The sequence below is a fragment of the Engraulis encrasicolus genome, chromosome 18 (assembly GCF_034702125.1).
Source record: "Engraulis encrasicolus isolate BLACKSEA-1 chromosome 18, IST_EnEncr_1.0, whole genome shotgun sequence".
Lineage (NCBI taxonomy): Eukaryota > Metazoa > Chordata > Actinopteri > Clupeiformes > Engraulidae > Engraulis > Engraulis encrasicolus.
In genome coordinates, this window is record NC_085874.1 from 9,466,029 (window position 1) to 9,486,573 (window position 20,545).

At 43.9% G+C, this 20,545-nt stretch overlaps 1 protein-coding gene and 1 long non-coding RNA gene across 2 annotated transcripts in view; both read left to right on the forward strand.

The window, feature by feature from the left end:
• Positions 1-5,553: 5,553 nt before the first annotated feature.
• On the forward strand, positions 5,554-6,814 carry LOC134468590 (uncharacterized). The gene is made up of 4 exons (XR_010038851.1): positions 5,554-5,646; positions 5,879-5,955; positions 6,268-6,339; positions 6,718-6,814. It is a non-coding gene; the product is annotated as an uncharacterized LOC134468590 (long non-coding RNA).
• Positions 6,815-12,800: 5,986 nt separating this feature from the next.
• Positions 12,801-20,545, forward strand: part of LOC134468776 (uncharacterized) — a 10,056-nt gene continuing 2,311 nt past the window's right edge. Inside the window, exons 1-7 of the mRNA XM_063222646.1 lie at positions 12,801-13,026; positions 13,389-13,685; positions 13,998-14,045; positions 14,134-14,232; positions 14,550-14,626; positions 16,752-16,823; positions 16,964-17,035. Coding sequence (XP_063078716.1) covers positions 12,801-13,026; positions 13,389-13,685; positions 13,998-14,045; positions 14,134-14,232; positions 14,550-14,626; positions 16,752-16,823; positions 16,964-17,035 — 891 coding nt within the window. The remainder of the gene's footprint in view (positions 13,027-13,388; positions 13,686-13,997; positions 14,046-14,133; positions 14,233-14,549; positions 14,627-16,751; positions 16,824-16,963; positions 17,036-20,545) is intronic.

Consider the following 20,545-nt stretch of genomic DNA (forward strand, 5'->3'; position numbering starts at 1 on the left):
TTAATTTTAGGTCCGTTGGTCCCACAGTCCATTGGTCCCACATCACAAACACTTCAATGGGCTGTGGGACCCACTAGTTTGACGCCCTCTCTGTACTTCACATGGTAATCAAACATTTCAAACAAGCGATTTAAGGTTAGTGTTAGGTTTAGGGTTAAGGTTAGGGTTAGGGTTAGGTTTAGGGTTAAGGTTAGGGTTAGGTTTAGGGTCGTATGACGTAAGCGGTAAGTACCGAAAGGGCGTCGAACTAGTGAGTCCCGTGGGACCAATGGGCCTAAAAATTCAAATAAAAAAGCAATGTGGGACCAATGGGCTGTGGGAACAATGGACTGTGGGACCAATGGGCTGTGGGACCAATGGGCCTAAATAATGAAAAAAAGTCTTAGTGACGTGGGACCAATGGGCTGTGGGACCAATGGGTTGTGGGACCAATGGGCTGTGGGACCAGTGGGCCGTGGGATCAATGGGCTGTGGGACCAATGGGGCGTGGGAACATTGGTACGCTCCCAATCCATTTACCCAATGAGATGGATAGATTGTTAGTGACAAAAGAACCCACAACAAACTTGATCCTAACAGTGCAGAGATGGCTGATTGTAACACATGTACACAGGTATACTGGTTAGGCTAAATGTTAAAATATATTCTACTCCAATTTCCAGTCATCAACCTCATAATACAAATTTCCTGTTTAGAACTCTGTATGGTTGGTATTATATAAAAGGTGATATTGTCAAGTCCTTTGGGTGTTAAAGGTTTCTACCACAGGGCAGAAGATTTGGATCTCATTTCCTTTGTCTTCTTTCCATTTCTGAAAAGCTCATTTTACACACCACCTTCAGATAAATGGTCGAGTTCTACTTCTCTTCTGTTCTTTCCGCCATTGTCATAGTCTGACGATTACTGACTTAGTTACAAAAAAGCAATTATCATTTAATCTTATGGGTCCAGCTACCAGCTACAGTAGCTGGACCCATAATAGTCAAATATAGCTAGCTTGGAGGTACAATTTGCACTGCCAGACTCAGAAAATGGATGGAAGTACAGGAGAAAGCGAAGGTGTAAAATGAGGTTATTTCAAGAAATGGTACAGTATCGCTTTAAGTTTTATGAGCAGGCAGCAAGTCTTTGTGATGTACAAAGAGCCACGGTATCCAAAGTAATGTCTGCATACCATATTTTTTTTGAAGAAAGGCCCTTTTGACCTCACCATAAGCATGCTAACGCCCCCCACCCAACATTGTGATGTTAAAGAGGGCTTTAGAGTCCTCCAGGGGATGTTAGAGAGTCCTTAGGAGGCGTTGAGATCAAGACAGCTAAGAGGGGGGCACAAATAAGTGGGTGTTGGGAAGGCCCATTCAAAGTGAATAGAATCATTCACATCATTGTAGAAAGTTGTAATAAGCATGTAATAATATACATATAACATAAAATACATGAAGTAAATAATAGCATAAAGATTTTTTTTTTGCTTTATTATTTTTGGTCTGCTATTTTTAGGCTATAGTCTTTAACATCACAATGTTGGGTGGGAGGCGTTGGCATGCTTATGGTGAGGTCAAAATGACATTTCTTTTTTAAAAAAAAAGTTGAGAACCACTGCTCTTGAGTGCACATTGGCACACATTTAAAAGCACAAAAAAATAACACAGAAAAGTGAACTGAAACTATCCATACACTGACGGCACTGTAAACAGTGCTGAAAGTACTGTAGACCGGTGCGCCCTGGCGTAAATTGTACAGCGCGTGTGCAGTACCGGTAAAACAATATAGGGTAAATGCTTGCCAAAACCCACATTTGAAAAAAAAGTAGGCCTTACGTGCACTATTTAAATAGAAAACACAACCACACTGTGCCATTTGAGACATGTGTCTGGTAAACAGACGACAAACTCTCTCACACACCCACAGACACACACACACACACACACAAGCAGTACTGCAAGAAAGATTTGAAAAAGTGTAATATATTGTTTAGCTGTGCAGGAGTCAAATTGAATGCGCCTAAATATGGCACAGTTATTGTTTTTTTTCCCCTTCCTCTTTCTGAGTGTCTGGTCTTTATGAGAGACCACAGCTGATCTCCTAGATTAAGTTTGTGCTTGTCTGTCTCAGAGGAGGTTCATGTCATCTGCCTTGTCCATCTGGACGTTAGTATCATCTGTCTTGTCCATCTCAGAGGAGGTTCATATCACCTGCCTTGTCCCTCTCAGAGGAGGTTCATATCATCTGCCTTGTCCATCTCAGTGGAGGTTCATATCATCTGCCTTGTCCATCTCAGTGGAGTTTCATATCATCTGCCTTGTCCATCTCATAGTACTGCTGATGATGGCTCTGCTGTGGTCAACACTGAAGATGTTGCTGCTGGTGATGACTCTACTGCTGCTGGCTCCACTACAGGGTGAGACTTTTAACCCTTTCATTGCTGAGTCTCTATTATACAGAAATATTGTTGATACCAAAATGGTTATGACCAAGACGAGTCTTGACCAAATGACCAATTCTGTTACAGCTCTACTACTGTTGAGTGTCCTGCAAGGTGAGACTTAAATTGCAATACAGTATAGGCTATTATTATATATATATTATTATTGCAAAATATTAGGTCTTAGTCCCGTTTCCTGCGTCTCAAAACAGGCTCCAGCTGGAATTTCATGTTAAATTTGATTTTTTTTTGCATAAATTGCTTGTACAGATGATAAATAACAAGATTTTGTACTTTTTTATGATGATTTAGGCTATGCTTAATTTACAGTGGGCTCTAACATGCTGTATTTAGATTGTTGTTAAGTTGTTGTTCTTTAAAATCTTTGAACACAGAAATAGACAACCAACATTGTCCTCAATTGTTAACCTTTCATTTCCATAATAGTGTATCATTTAGGCCAGTGGTTTTCAAAGTGGGAGCAGGGGACCCCTGGGCGGCCACGAGACAGTGTTAGGGGCTCGCAGCAAGTTGGAAAGGAAAGTATAGCAAAACAAAATAGATAATTGAATCAAATAAATAACTTGAGTAAAGCAGAATAAACAAAAAAAATAAGACAATATCCCAATAGTTAAGAAGTGCATTATATTAATCTGCATCTCTGATGGAGCGTTTACTGTGACAGTGTTATCATTGTCTTCTACAATGCATTTATTATGTGTCATGTTTTCATTGGATGGGATATAACACAGTTCCTTTATATGCACTACAACTTGGTCATTGCCATTCTGGTAACAGCAAATGTATAACGTGTGTGTAACGGGTTAAGCTTTTAAATAACAATGATATAACAGCCATATAGTCTAATTATTCTAATTGAGGCTCTCATGGTAGGGTACTGGGCAGCTACACCGGCGACGCGGGTTCGATTCCGGCCCGGGTCCTTTGCCGATCCTTCCCCACATCTCTCTCCCATTCATTTCATGTCACTCCTTCACTGTCCTGTCATATAATAAAGTCATACAAGACCAAATATATAATTATTCTAACTGAGGTCACTATACATGACACATGATATACAGTGAGGTAAAAAGGCAAAAAGGAAATTGGCTGATATTACAAATTGTGTGTTTTATCTGTTAATTCTCTCATCTCTCTACACAACACTTAACATGAAAGATATAAGGTACGAATGCCAACTAGCAGAGTTCGGCGGGAGAACATAAACCTCCCTCCCAAAGCCTCATACACTTGCAGGCTGATGTTAACAGATCTTAAACTTTAAATGACTTGTAAGCTTTTAATAACAATGGTAATTAGGCCTAATTTACTTGAGATGGTTGGCATTTTCACCAGGTATCTGTGGAGATCCCATAGTGGTGTTCTCCAGGGCAGGAGAGGCTGCCGTTCTGCCTTGTAAGGAAGTCCCACACTGTTCCTTTACTACATGGACCTACTATAAGGACAGTGACTCAGGGGTGGATGAGGTCATGGAGGGAAAGATCCAACAATCTGCAAGATCAGAGAGGCTGCATCTCCTCCCCAACTGCTCCCTCCACATCACTAACGTCTCCACTGGAGATGCTGGGCTCTACATCTGTCGACAGTTCCCTGATGGACGTCATCGGCCTGATTATGATGCTTCTGTTCCCCTGTCTGTTCTTAACAGTAAGTTTCCCTTTTTTAACTATTACATATCCTCTTCATAGCCTGGTAAACTGTGATTGGAAAGAAGAAGAGAGGGGGTGATGTTTCACCAGGCTGCTTTTTTAAAAATTCACCCCTACCACATTTTTACATGTAACTTTTCTCTCTCTCTGTATAGGCCTACTTCCACTGCTCCATCTACTGCACTGTGCTCCCTCTCTGTCTGCCTCATCCCTTCTCTGTCTTTCCCTTTTTTATGACCAGTCACAGTCAATAACATTAATACCATTTGTATTTTGATTTGAAGCTTTAATTGAAGATCAGAAAGTTTCTTGCATCGTGAACACCTTTGATGGTTGTACACCTGTGGGCGAGAAGGACGACGTGTGTGAGGAGCAGGGTGTGTGTGTGAGATGGGTGGATGAGAGCGGAGCTGAACAGCTGAACTCAGACTATGTGAAGATCAGCAGAAAGTCCAACTGTAAAGTCAAGCTAAGAGTTAAACCCACGGCCCTGAGTCCAGCTCACACACACACATGGAGGTGCCAACTCACTGCAAGAGGGAAGATACAGGCCTCTATCCCCTATACAGTTGGCACACCAGGTCAGTTCAAGTGGATGTGTGTGTGTGTGTGTGTGTGTGTGTGTGTGTGTGTGTGTGTGTGTGTGTGTGTGTGTGTGTGTGTGTGTGTGTGTGTGTGTGTGTGTGTGTGAGAGAGAGAGAGAGAGAGAGAGAGAGAGTGTCATCTATTTACAGTGCGTGTGTGTGTGAGTGAGAGAGAGAGAGACAGAGAGAGAGAGAGAGAGAGAGAGAGAGAGAGAGAGAGAGAGTGTCATGTGTTAGTGTGTGTGTGTGTGTGTGTGTGTGTGTGTGTGTGTGTGTGTGTGTGTGTGTGTGTGTGTGTGTGTGTGTGTGTGTGTGTGTGTGTGTGCGTGCGCGTGTCAGACCGACTCTGTATATGTGTGTGCGTGTGTGTGTGTGTGAGAGAGAGAGATTGTCATCTGTTTACTGTGTGTGTGTGTGTGTGTGTGTGTGTGTGTGTTTAACAACAAGACCAACATCACCTCCTCCTCCATCCTTATCTTCCTCAGCAGTGACCAGGGGAGCTGGTGGTTCTGATTTCACTGGAGGGAGATCCACTGGTGGTTCTGATGATAGTTCTGGTGCCTCTGATAGTTCCAGTCTGGGTGAGTGACAAAATTGTTCCTGCAGTGCCAGACTTATGATGATCATGTAGCATTTTGTTGTGCTCGCTGCAAAACTTGGAGTGAATAAGTATTTCATCAAACACAACGCAGAGTATTCATCCTTCAATTTTTGTTGTAGAAGTTCTTGGAAAACATCCAAAATCCATCATCGTGTGCACGGTGCAGTGAGACTGTCTCATATGCAATAAATTCCTCTCTGCTCACAACCAACTCCCAGGTACAAGTCAAACTAGTTCCTCTCTTTGATTTCAAACCTCCTCTTCCTGGTCCAGGTGTTCCTGCGGTGACCGTCCTCCGATTGGTTCCTCTGGTTGTCTTGGTGATGATCGTCATGACAACACTGCTGTTGCTAAACAGGAGAAGATGTGAGTAGCAATTATAGTTTCTCTCAATTGCTAACACACTGACGTAATGTCCTCCATTTGCTCCTGTGAACCCCTTCACACAGACCCTATGTTTTGTAAGTCACTGTTGAATGTAATAGTGTAAAAAAGTATTTTGTGATGTTTATCAAGAGTGATACCTCTTCATCACATAGCTGTGGAAAATATGACAGTTGTAACTGCAACACTGAGTGAGATGTTTGTGAACCTTCAGCTTCTGCTGGGTCAGGGGATGGAGGACAGAACCACACAGGTAGAACCACAAATGAAGAGGAGAACCGCACAGGCCCAGTGAGTGAACTTGTGTGAAATGTCTTTCCACTCTTCCCCGCACTAGTATTTACTGGTATTTTTGCACATTTGGTCTTATTCTGTGTTCCAAATAGATCTCATACAGTACTCACTGGAAATGCATAATGAAATAAATAGGCCTATGTAAATGCATCATATAGCCTACATAGAGTACAGAAAGTAATATACAGCACATAGGAAATAAATATATGAATAATAAATGTATACACAAATCATATATACTGTACAGCAGTACTGATAGAAAATAAATATGTAAATAGATCATTTTATTCTATTCTTTATGTTATTCAGAGCCCTGGGCCAAGGGCAGTCTTCTACTCCGCAGCAAACTCAGTGTTTGTGCAGACAGGCGACAGTGACTATGTGAGTATGTGATGCTCATGGTGTGTGTGTGTGTGTGTGTGTGTGTGTGTGTGTGTGTGTGTGTGTGTGTGTGTGTGTGTGTGTGTGTGTGTGTGTGTGTGTGTGTGTGTGTGTGTGTGTGTGTTTGTGTGTGTGTGTGTGTGTGTGTGTGTGTGTGTGTGTGTGTGTGTGTGTGTGTGTGTGTGTGTGTGTGTGTGTGTGTGTGTGTGTGTAACTGGATTCTAGCAAAAGATGGTTTGTGATCTACTTAACAGAATCACACTCCTCCATCATGTACCTTCATGTTCAGTACATGGAAACTAAAAAACTCCTTTCATATATTTGTTATATATCTTTCAAAAACTATCAACAACATGTTGGGTTTTGTATTTTTAACAGGACGACATCGGATGAGAATAAATGTATGCTGAAGTTACACATCACAGCCAGACACAACACCACTACTCTGTTTGTGTGTGTGTGTGTGTGTGTGTGTGTGTGTGTGTGTGTGTGTGTGTGTGTGTGTGTGTGTGTGTGTGTGTGTGTGTGTGTGTGTGTGTGTGTGTGTGTGTGTGTGTGTTTTTTTCAAAAAGTACTTTCCTCTCACACACACACACACACCTTTTTCACACCATTGGCCTTCTGTTCCATATCGGCTGTCTTTTTCTGTTTGTTTCCTCTTATTTAGAAGAGATGCACTGTCCTGTATATTAACGCTTTACTTCCGTGATGCACAGTTCATACATCAAAGCTTAGATAAACATCTATCACAGTCTCTATTTACACATACTTTTTATGTGACTTTTTATCTGTAAAGAGTAGACCCTAGTGTGTGTGTGTGTGTGTGTGTGTGTGTGTGTGTGTGTGTGTGTGTGTGTGTGTGTGTGTGTGTGTGTGTGACTGCATCAGCAATTGCAACTGGGTACTGTAGAGAGAATAGTAGAATACAAATAAGATGTTTAAGGTTGTGATGTATATTCATGTACAAATATTATATCAAATAACAAATATTTTATCAGGTAGAAATGTTTCTGTCTATAGAGAGATTAATTCAAATATACGTTTATGTGCAGTGCTACATGTGTCATATTTTTTATGTGTTTTTATGGGCATTTTGCCTTCAACGTGGATAGGACAGTACAGATCGTGACAGGAAAGGAGTGGGAGAGAGAGACATTACAAGGTTGGTAAATGACCCAGGCCGGATTCGAAACCGGTCCCTGTAGGCATGCAGTCGCATTGGCGGTGTGGTATTATAATTCATGGTGATAATTCATGGTTTTAATTCATGGTACGATGTGTTAATTCATGGTGTGGTATGTTAATCCATGGTATTATGTGTTAATTCATCATGTCTCCTGCTTTCCTTGATGTTCATGGAAAACCAGGGGGCTCCTCTGAACAGTGCCATACTGCCAAATCTAACTCATAGCTATTCAATACAGAAATTGCATTCAGCATTTCTTGTTTTGAGTTTCTTGACTGTAATGGACCAGACATAACTCTGTTCTATGTCATATGTATTTTCTATCTCAATGGTGATCGCTACGTGAGTAGTAGAGCAGACATGCACTGGATACACAGCAGCCTCTTTAGTTGCAGAGGTGCCCATGAACATCTCTTGTGAAAATTAACCATGAAATAGGGATTTTCACGTTTTTTGAGCATGGTTTGTGACTATGGTTTAATCATGGTTTAACCATACCCTTATGAAAAGTAATCATGGTTTTACGCTTTTTTTAATCCAATGCGCATAGTGGTGACAGTCCTTGGAGCAATGTGTGGTTAAGTGCCTTTGAGGCACTTCAGCCATGGATGGAGGTGTAGGGAGAGGTAAGGGTGGTATGTGAACCTGCAACTCTGTGATCCTCAGTTTAAGTCCCTAACTGTTACACCACAGCTGCCTAGTTACCTCCGCCAAGAAGGTCATGTTTTTGGTTGCGTCGGTTTGTCTGTTTGTCTGTCTGTCTGTCTGTCTGTCTGTCAGCAGGACAGCAACTCCAAAACTAATCAACGAATTTGGACGAAACTCTGTGGAGTTAGTAATGACTCAAGGAACAAGTTATTAAATTGTGGTGGTGATCCGGATCACGAACCAGAACCAGGACCTTTGTAAAGATTCTTCATCACTGCTGGACTATAAATGTAGACGACCCTAGTGACCACAAATTGAATTGCGGGACAGGGCAAAACATTCCAGTTTCTTATTCCACAAAAAGAAGGCAGAAAGACTTAAATGAAAATAGGGTGAAACATAGTCAAATGTTCTATCAAACAGCTTCCTTGGCGGAGGTCTGCACTCTCGGAGTGTTCTAGTTCTAGTGTGTGTGTGTGTGTGAGAGAGAGAGAGAGAGAGAGAGAGACAGAGAGACAGAGAGAGAGAGAGAGAGAGAGAGAGAGAGAGAGAGAGAGAGAGAGAGGGAGGGAGATGCCTTGGCTAAATGTATGTAATGGTGAGCTATATATGGTTATTTTATGTGTAAGTATCGAGGGGGGGGGGGGGGGGGGGGGTTGTTGTAACCACTAAGCCTACAATTAACATTGTCACAAACCATGCTCAAAAAACATGAAAACCATGAATAACCATGATCCATGGTTAGTTTTCATAGTAACACGATGGCACAGTCAGGAACCACGGTTTTCATGGTTACCCCCAAAACATGGATAAGCCATAGTAATATGGTTGGTTCAGAGTACCGGCCCCCTCTCTCCCTGGGCTCAGAAGAACAAACCTTGTTGTCCTCCCCTGTTGACGGGCCTGGGCACACTGACACTCATTTAAAACCACCAGTCCCTCCACCACAGCCTTTCTGCTTTCTCTCCATTTGTGGCGAAAGATGTGTTACACATGTTTTGCACACGTTTGTTTTTACGTAGAAGGCTGTTTGAAGGGGGGGGGGGGGGTGTTGCTGTGTTAAGTGGAGCACAGTATGGTCTAGTTCCAATGAATTGTATGGTCGAACTACACAAGGCAAAGCAGGGCACATGTAGCCTATCTCTATAGTGTGCGGTAGCTCAATGTGCTCCACAGTTTAAAATAAGAATCAGACAAATAAGTAAATGAATGAATGAATGAATATAAAATAATTGAAAATGACGAAAGGTTAAGAAGTATGTATTCGTAGTAGGCTACATTTAAAGAATTACAAGAGCTAGAGACCATATGTAATCTGTCTTCTTGACACGAATGAAGAATGACTTGGTTACAAAAAGATAAATAGGCCTAAGTAGCCCTATACAATCATTAAAATGACAATATGGTTAAGAAGTAATTGTAGGCCCCTGTACCATGTAGGCAGCGGTACATCTTGGTTAGTGACCATGTCATCTGTGTACACCTCTGGCTCTTGTCTATCCTTATATGGTGCAGAATTACATAAATGCTGATTTGCTAATAAACATTTAAATTACCACAAAAAGTGAACTGAAACTACCCACACAACGTCACTGTAATCAGACGACAGACTCTCACTAACAGCTACACCCACACACACACACACACACTCACACTCACACTCTCACACACACACTCAAGCCGTATTGCAAGAGAGAATTGAAGAAGAGGTAGAGTGTAATAATTATATTGTTGGTGTTGCTGCATTGAGTAGGAAGACCAGGGAGCTCTATATGAGACAAATGAAAAGCACGGTCATCATTTTTTAGCGTAGCGCTTTTTTCTTCCTCTTTCTGTGGTTCTTACTGAACTGGCATGAAATAGAGCTACATAAAGTTCCTCTCTGGTCTTTGTGGCAGATCATAGCAGTTCTTCCTCTGGATGAGGCTTGCATATGCGTAGGTGGCTGAAGCTTACAGTGTACTCTGTGTATTTCAGCGTAGAGAGGAGATATTTCTTTTTACAGAGTTTCTGTGAGAACAGCCTTAAGTTCCCAACTTTTACTGGGTCTTATAGCATGTAATTGTCAGAAGAGAGAGAGAGAGAAAGTGAAACCAAGAGTGAAGAGAGGGACGGAGAACGAGTGAAAGACAGAACTGGGGATTCATTGGTCTGTCCATCTCGGAGAATAGTGCTGATGATGGCTCTGCTGTGGTCAACACTGAAGATGTTGCTGCTGCTTGTGATTCTGCTGCTGGCTCCACTACAGGGTGAGACTTTACTTTTCATTGCTGAGTCTCTATTATACAGAAATATTGTTGATACCAAAATGGTTATGACCAAGACGAGTCTTGACCAAATGACCAATTCTGTTACAGCTCTACTACTGTTGAGTGTCCTGCAAGGTGAGACTTAAATCCTTTAATTGCAAAGTAGTAGGCCTATACGCTGTGTGATACAGTACCAGTGTTCAAGTCATAATCTGTTAGGCCTACTACTACTGTTGAATGACCTGCAAGGTGAGACTTTAAAGGGACACTGTGTGAGATTTTTAGTTGTTTATTTCCAGAATTCATGATACTCATTCACTAATATTACCTTTTTCATGAATTCTTACCACCAGCATCATATTCTAAGTATTCATTATGACTGGAAAAATTGCACTTTTCATACATGAAAAGGGGGATCTTCTCCATGGTCCGCCATTTTGAATTTCCAAAAATAGCCATTTTTAGCTGCAAAAATGACTGTACTTGGACCATACTAGAAAATATGTGTTTATTACTCAGTAAACTTTCATGTAAAGATCAAATTTGGCAATAGGCAGCCCAGTTTCAATGAGCAGCATAGTTGCAGTACCTTTTTTGACCATTTCCTGCACAGTGTCCCTTTAACCCTTTCATGCAGAGGTCTTGTTGATACCCGAATGGTTATGAGCAAGTCTTAAGACTCTTCTGCTGACTGCACTGCAAGCACGGTGAAACACTGCTCTTCTCATTACATCACATTACACTTATCTGAAATATATGAAGCCACTTACAGCTATTATTAACCTATACAGGGTAGGTTACAGTCCCTGGGGCAATGTGGGGTTAGATGCCTCAATTGTGCTCCACCCATGGTTTGTGGACTACAAATTCTTAACCCCTTTTAACCCAAGGCATCTGCAAAAATATCCTGCTAAATGCCTAGTGCCTTTTCTGAAAAGGTGCCCTGAGCCAAAAGCAAAATATCTCGGTCTCCAAAGCACATAAGAACATGAAATAAGTTGCATTTAAAAGCCAAGACCATCATCTTGCATTGGAATGTGTTCACTCAGCTCTACCCACTTTTTAAATACAAAATCTCAATTCCCATGAGCCTGAATATTGCGTCTACGTAGCTCCAGGCACCTATTCAATGTATGCAGCATCTGGCATCAGGGTTAAAACAGATTGCCTGATATTTACCAGAGCTGTGTTTTATAGATTCATCATATTCACATTCATTCTCTACTTTAACACAAAAGATAAAACCAACACTAGCAATGCCTATGTGGCTGATCATTGTAGGCTCATTCACATTTCTCAAATTTAAAGCAGAATCAGTTTGAAAATAAAGTTCAGCTTTTCAAAATAACAAACATGGTGAGACACGGTTCCACTAAAACAACAAAACAAAAAATCAAAGAAAGAAAGAAAAAAGAGTATTACTAGATTCATTCTCATCTCCTTGTACGAAAGAAAAACACTTAAAGCACATCATTCTGTAATTCACAATAGTTAGAACCAAAGGAGCAACACTAGTTCTGCTGTTTACTACACTACAAGGTGACACTAACAGATAATGCCCAACACTAAAGAACAAGAAAGCGTACAGATGATATTCACATTTGTTAAATTTAAGGCAGAAATCCCATATGATCTTACATGAAGTCATTCCACCAATGGAACGCTGTAATAGTCATTGAAAAGTTAACTACCATATAGGCTACGACATATTGTGATATAACACAGTTCCTTTATATGCACTATGACTTGGTCATTGCCATTCTGGTCACATCAAATTTATAACGGCGTGTCGTAACGGGTTAAGCTTTTAAATAACAATGATATAGCAGCCATATCATTATTCTAATTGAGGCTCTATCAGTAGGGCACTGCAGCGCTACACCGGCGACCGGCGGGTTCAATTCCGGCCCGAGTCCTTTGCCGATTCTGACCCCTCATCTCTCTCCCATTCATTTCATGTCACTCCTTCACTGTCCTGTCATATAATAAAGTCATACAAGACCAAATATATAATTATTCTAACTGAGGTCACTATACATGACACATGATATACAGTGAGGTAAAAAGGCAAAAAGGAAAACAATCTAAAACACATTGGCTGATATATACAAATTTGTGTGTTTTATCTGTTAATTCTCTCATCTCTCTACACAACACTTAACATGAAAGATATAAGGTACGAATGCCAACTAGCAGAGTTTGGCAGAAGAACATAAACCTCTCTCCCAAAGCCTCATATACTTGCAGGCTGATGTTAAAAGATCTTAAACTTTAAATGACTTGTAAGCTTTTAATAACAATGGTAATTAGGCCTAATTTACTTGAGATGGTTGGCATTTTCACCAGGTATCAGTGGAGATCCCGTAGAGGTGTTCTCCATGGCAGGAGAAGTTGCCATTCTCTCCTGTAAGGAAGTAATTTACGAGGACCCAAACTGCCCCTCTACTACTTGGATCTACTATAAGGACAGAAACTCAGGGGTAGAGGAGGTCACCAAGGGAAAGGTCCAACAATCTGCGAGATCAGAGAGGCTGCGTCTCCTCCCCAACTGTTCCCTTCACATCAGTGACGTCTCCCCTGAGGATGCTGGACTCTACACCTGTCGTCAGTACCCTCATGGACGTCATCGGCCTGATTATGATGCTTCTGTTCCCCTGTCTGTTCTTAACAGTAAGTTTCCCTTTTTTAACTATTACATATCCTCTTCATAGCCTGGTAAACTGTGATTGGAAAGAAGAAGAGAGGGGGTGATGTTTCACCAGGCTGCTTTTTTAAAAATTCACCCCTACCACATTTTTACATGTAACTTTTCTCTCTCTCTGTATAGGCCTACTTCCACTGCTCCATCTACTATACTGTCCTCCCTCTCTGTCTGCCTCATCTCTTCTCTGTCATTCTGTCTTTGTCTTTCCCTTTTTTATGACCAGTCACAGTCAGAGATTTAACATTTGTATGTTGATTCAAAGCTTTGTTTGAAGGTCAGAGCGTTTCTTGCATCGTGGACACCTTTGGTGGTTGTACACCTGTGGGCAAGAAGGACGACGTGTGTGAGGAGCAGGATGTGTGTGTGAGGTGGGTGGATGAGAGCGGAGCTGAACAGCTGAACTCAGACCATGTGAGGGTCAACAGACAGTCCAACTGTAAAGTCCAGCTGGCAGTGAAACCCACGGCCCTGAGGCCACCTCTCCCACACACATGGAGGTGCCAACTCACTGCAAGAGGGAAGATACAGGCCTCTATCCCCTATACAGTTGGCACACCAGGTCAGTTCAAGTGGATGTGTGTGTGTGTGTGTGTGTGTGTGTGTGTGTGTGTGTGTGTGTGTGTGTGTGTGTGTGTGTGTGTGTGTGTGTGTGTGTGTGTGTGTGTGTGTGGTGTAAAGTGCAGCTCCTAATCGGCTATCTACCAGCCTCACTCTTCACATTCTACTTTTGCAGCGAAACCAATCACACGTCCTCCTCCTCCTACCTCTCCTACCTCTCATCCTCCCTCTCCATTTCCTACCGCTTCATCTCCTCCTTCACCTCCTCCCTCTCCTCCTCCTCTTTCTCCTCCTCCATCCTCCTCCTCTGCAGTGACCCAGGTGCCTGGAGGAAGGTCCTTTGGCTCTGGATCTGGTCTGGGTGAGTGTCAAATGATACACTCATACACACACACACACACACACCTTCCTCTGATGTACCGGCTCTCGTACGCTTCCTCCTCCTGTAGGTCTTCCAGCTCTGATTGGCATTGGGCTGGCAGCTGTTGCTGTGATACTAGTCATCATCATGGCAATGTTCCTGCTACGTAAGAAAACCAAGCGAGGCAGTGAGTATATTAAACCATCTGCTTAGAGTAGTAGTAGAGTAGAGTAACTTTATTGATCCCAAGGGGAAACACACTGTGTGTATATGGTAATGAAACTCCATTGAAACATCTGTTCATAAAAAACACTTACACCGAGAAACACTTATGATAGATAGTGTCATACTGTCTGCTTAACACACTGTGTAATCCATCTAATTAGTTAAGAACCAAACACCTTCAAGAAAAAAGAAACAGTACAGAAAAATAAGAAACACTTAGGTAGAATGAGTCAATTTGTCAATTTATGTGTCATTTATATTTATATTATGATCCTTCAGGTTCTGCTGGGTCAGGAAATGGAGGACAGAGCCATGCAGGTAGAACCACAGATGAAGAGGAGAACCGCACAGGCCCGGTGAGTGAAAGACGGCGTCACATGTTCTGTGTTCCCCTTTTTGCACAAAGCCTCTGTTATAACCTTACTGTCATCAATATTGTAATAACCAAGTCTTAATCAGCTACCTTAAGGCTCTCGGTCATGTCATAGCCATGTTGCTAGGATGAAGTTGAGTCTTTTTTAGCAATGAGTGCCCATAGACAAAGAGGCAATGCAGAGCATGCAGTGGAGGACTGCTGTCATTCCTCCATAGTCGTCACTATTGCCACCATTACATTGTTATCAGTGTCAGTTTTACCAACAGGTAATTGCCCCAGCACAACTTCCTGAAGTGGCCACCCTAACAGTCAGCCCCGCAATGGCCTAAATGACAGCAAAAATAACTTGAGGGCCCTGTTAATGCTTATATTTTGTGTAGGGCAGAATGGGTAGAAAAACCACTGAGTAGTACAGTGGTTCCCAAACATTAATGGGCAGTCATGGGTAAGCGGTGAGGGCATCAGACTTGTAGCCCAAAGGTTGCTGAGTTGCCGGTTAAACTCCGGACCCGCAGGTTGGTGGGGGGAGTAATTAACCAATGCTCTCCCCCATCCTCTTACTTGACTGAGGAACCCTGAGCATGCCACCGTCCCGCTGCACTGCTGCCTTGGGGTGCCATTGGGGGCTGCCCCCTTGCACGGGTGAGGCATAAATGCATTTTCATTGTGTGCAGTGTGCACTTGTGACACAATGACAATGGGAATTTGAGTTTCCCAGGTGGGCTTTCACATTTTCAGCGGGGACCCCCTTTTGGACTTCTGGAATATTTTCGCAGAGGCAATTTTTTGTCCATTAATATTGCTAGATTTTCCATAAGTAGTTTGCCCTCTAATGTTGCTCAAAATCCACATGACAGGGGGCGCTGTGGCGCAGCGGTGCAGCGCGCTAAGCACCCCCACATTTGGGCTTGCATGCCCACGGGGACCCAGGTTTGAGTCCGGCCGGGGTCATTTCCCGATCCCACCCCGTCTCTCTGTCCCACTCGCTTCCTGTCGCCATCTCAGACTGTCCTATCAAATAAAGGCATAAAAGCCCTTAAAAAAATGTATTAAAAAAAAAGAAAAAATCCACATGACAGATAATACATCTATTAACCAGGACAAGTGAATACTGTTACTAACCAAGTTATGGAATTATGTTAGCTGTTAGCTGTTAACCTAGATTTCCTGTTTTTATGCAATGCCCCTTTTATCCGCGATCCCCCTTCAGAACCTCCGCAACCCCCCTAGGGCTTCCGGGAACCCGGGATTGGGAACCACTGGATTAGCTAATGGTGACACGGGAGCCCACAACGGCAGTAGTGTAATAGTAGAGCAAAGAATACTTTGTTGATTCCTAACACAATTAAATATATTTGTGCAACTGACACAATTGCAACCATCTACTGTATGTATAATACATATCTGTAATTTCTTGAAACTCTGTCTCCTATGTAATAGACTCTGACTATTTACACTATAGTAGGCCTATTTATTTTTTATAAATGCATCCATGCTGTTCTGCCAAGCGAGGTGATTTAGTTTAGTGTTTCTCAATGGACCCCAAGGGGACACTTATTTGGCATTGGGGGCATTAGTCAGTGTTATTTTTTTTAATACGGGGGGCGTTGGCAGGCTTATGATGAGGTCAAGGGGGTGTGTTTTTATATCCAGTATTCTCTTTTCAGAGTGTCAAGTTGACTTTACAAACGCACCTATTGTCACTGTGACAGCCACTCTAATTTAGTCCACTCAGTTATTCTCTAGCCCAAAGGTTCCCAATCCCAACCTTTCCCAACTTGAGGCCCACTTGACATTTTCACAAATGGTCAGGGCCCATCTCTGGCCAAATCAACTATAAAACTCAAATAAATAATCACCAGCAATACACACAAATGTTATTTTGATAATTAGAAAATTACTGTATGTCAAGGCCCACTTGGAATACCTTTAGTTATTAGTGGCCACAGTTTGAGAATCACTGCTCTCTTCTATTCTATTTTATTCTATTCTATTCTAGTCGACTCTACTCTACTCTATTCTATTCGATTCTATTCGATTCTATTTGGTTATTCTATTCGGTTAATCTATTCGGTATTCATTTCTATCCAATTGCTGTTATTCAGAGTCCTGGGCCAGATGATGTGGTTTACTCCACTGTCAACAAATCAACAGTGCCTGTGAAGACCATTAATGATGTGAGTATCTGATGGTGTGTGTGTGTGTGTGTGTGTGCGCATGTGACTGTGTCACTGGATCGTTGAACTTGTAATAGGCCTTAATCTTTTGGAAACGTTAAGAAACAGGATGTCCTTTTGCACTGTGTGTTTTTAAATAGAAGAACGTCGGGGATGTCACATATGCTGATGTTACACATCTCAAACAGACACAAAAACTACTCCCTTCTAAGGTGAGCACACACACACTGTCAGGGCACACAGACTCAGGAAACAAGGTTACGATCAATCAAGTTGTTTTAATTTTCAAACATGAACCAAGGCAGGAGAAATAAACAAGGTCTTGGAAGTTAACGCTCAGAAGATCATCAGAATAAGAAGGCAGTCCAAACTTGTAAGAGTGTATCGTCCAACAGAAAGATTTCCAATAGAAAATGTCCAACATAAAAGTTCTACAACCTGGGACGTAGCAGGCACTTCGCGAAACAAGGAGCAGAGCTTCAGGAACAAGGAGCAGTCCGTGTGCTGGAGTTAGGTTCTCCGTTGAAGAGGCCAGACGGAGAGAGCAGGGTGACAGGGGTTTAAATGGGCAGCAGGAGATTGGTTACAGGTGCTGGGGAGTAGTAGAGGGGATTGGCTGCAGGTGCTGGGGAGTAGTAGAGTGGAGATTGGATGATTGGGAAAGTGGATAGGATGATTGGGCAATTAGTAGACAGGGGAATTAGATTGGGAGATCGTTGGAGCAGAGTGACGAGGAGTAGAGACTGATGGAGAACCTGGTGGCGTCGTGACATTACCCCCCCCTTCAGGAGCCGCTTCCAGGGACGAGGTGACACGGCGTCGCGGTCGGCCACGGCTGCGGGGGGCTGGTCGACCGGGATGGGTGCGATGGAAGTCAGCAAGGAGGTCTGGGTCCAGGATGTCAGATCGGCGCACCCAGGATTGGTCCTCTGGACCGTAGCCCTCCCAGTCGACCAGGTATTCCAGCCGACCTCTGCGACGCCGAGAGTCTAGGATGTCGTGGATGGCATAGACAGGACCCTCGTCCAGGAGAAGCGGCAAAGGGGGATCGACAGCGACACCAGGCTCTGTGGAGGAAGGAGAGAGAGGTGAGTTAAAGGGTTTCAGAAGAGACACATGAAAAGTGGGGTGGATTCGGTAATTAGCAGGGAGCTGGAGCCGATAGGTGACAGGGTTGATCCGGTGAGTTATGGTGAAGGGGCCGATGTATCGAGGGCTGAGTTTTTTGCATGGGAGACGCATTCGGATGTCCCGGGTGGACAGCCACACCTTTTGACCCACTTCATACTCTGGTGCTGAGGATCGTCTCACGTTGGCATGGCGACTGTGGCGATTGACAGCCCGCTGAAGATGGTGGTGCGCTTCTCCCCAGACCCTCTCACTTTCCTGATACCAGCGGTCAACGGCAGGGACATCAGAAGATTCTCCTGTCCAGGGGAACAGTGGAGGTTGGTGACCAAGGATGCATTGGAATGGTGTTAGGCCAGTGGAAGGTTGGCGGAGAGAGTTCTGCGCATACTCGGCCCAGGGTAAGAAGTGACTCCAGGTGTCTTGGTGCCGGTGACAGTAGGTTCGAAGATACCGGCCGATCTCCTGAATCTTCCGTTCCGTTTGTCCATTTGTTTGGGGGTGATAGCCTGATGTCAAACTCACGCTTACACCCATCAGACGGAGAAAGGCTCGCCAGAAGCGGGAAATAAATTGGGGCCCTCGGTCCGACACCACATCTTCTGGGATGCCATAATTTCTGAACACGTGAGTGAATATGGCCTCTGCTGTCTCAGCTGCCGTGGGGAGACTCTTGAGTGGAATGAGTTTGCAGGCTTTGGAGAATCTGTCAACCACGACAAGGATGCAGGTATTGTCGTTGGACGGTGGGAGGTCTGTGACAAAGTCGACCCCAAGGTGTGACCAAGGGCGTTGTGGTATCGGTAGAGGAATCAACTTCCCCACAGGGAGGTGACGAGGAGTTTTTGACATTGCGCAGTCTGGGCATCCCGCAACAAGCTTGCGGATTTCCCGAGCCATGCCAGGCCACCAATAGCGATCTTGGAGAAGCGTAAGGTTGGCGTTGGCCCCGGGGTGTCCAGTGCCGGGGTTGCAGTGCGCAGAGGTGAGGAGTTGAGTTCTGAGCTGTCGGGGAACGTAGACAAGACCAGCTGGGGTATTCGGTGGAGCTGGATCAGACTCCCTGGCGGCGGCCATCTGCTCATCCAGGGACCACAGGATGGGACTCAAGATGTACTCATTTGGTAGGATGGGTTCGGGTTGCTCACTGGACTCCTCTGGATGGTGAAGTCTTGATAGTGCATCTGCCCTAGGATTACGTGATCCAGGTCTGTAGCTGATGGTGAAATTGAAGCGAGTGAAAAAGAGGGCCCATCTGGCTTGGCGGGGGTTGAGTCGTTTTGCTTCTTTGAGGTATTGGAGATTCTTGTGATCAGTAAGGACTGAGAATGGGTGTTTCGATCCTTCAAGCCAATGTCTCCACTCCTCCAGGGCTAGCTTGATGGCAAGTAATTCACGATTTCCGATGTCATAATTACGTTCTGCTGGGCTAAGCTTCCTAGAGAAGTAGGCACAAGGATGAAGACGAGGAGGGTTACCTTGGCACTGAGAAAGAACCGCACCAACACCAGTGGTGGATGCATCCACCTCAACGATGAACTTCCTCTCAGGGTCTGGGTGGCGGAGGATTGGTGCAGATGCAAAGGCCTGTTTCAACTTCTGGAAGGCCTCTGAGGCTTCAGGAGTCCAGGATAGGCTTTTGGGTTTGTTTCGGAGTAGAGAGGTGAGGGGTGCTGTAATCAGACTGAAGCCGTGGATGAAGCGTCTGTAGAAATTTGAGAACCCCAAGAAGCGTTGGAGTCCCTTGACTGTGTGTGGAGCATCCCAGGAGAGGACCGCCTTCACCTTCTGGTCGTCCATGCTGATTCCGTGGTTGCTGATGTCATAGCCCAGGAAGTGAACAGCAGTTTGGTGGAAGAGGGACTTCTCAGCCTTCACGAAGAGCTGAAACTCACGCAACTTCGTCAGGACCAGGGAGACGTGCTTGACATGATCTGTGGGGTTGGATGAGTATATGAGTATATCATCAATGAAAACCATGACAAACAGATTGAGATATTCTCTGAACACTTCATTGATAAACCCCTGGAAAACTGATGGTGCGTTTGACAAACCGTAGGGCATCACCAGGTATTCATAGTGACCGGTGGGAGTGACGAAAGCAGTCTTCCATTCGTCACCTTGGCGAATACGGACTAGATTGTAGGCACTTCTCAGATCCAATTTGGAGAATATCTTGGCATCACGCAGTTGCTCAAGAGCTGCCGGAACAAGTGGAAGAGGATATCTGAACTTCACTGTGATATTATTGAGTGCACGGTAATCAATGCAGGGTCTAAGTCCACCATCCTTCTTAGCCACGAAGAAGAAGGAAGAAGCCACTGGCGATTTAGATGGGCGTATGTATCCCAATTGTAATGCTTCTTCAATGTAGTTCTTCATTGCCTCTTGCTCAGGGACGGAGAGTGGGTAGACCTTTCCTCGCGGTAGGGGCTGACCAGGTTCCAGGTCGATTGCGCAGTCCCAGGGTCGGTGTGGAGGAAGGTGAGATGCACGGCGCGGACAGAACACATCACTGAATGAGGAGTACTCAGGTGGGACAACTACTGGACGACTCTGCTCTGGACTTTCAATGGTGGTGGCATTGAGTGACA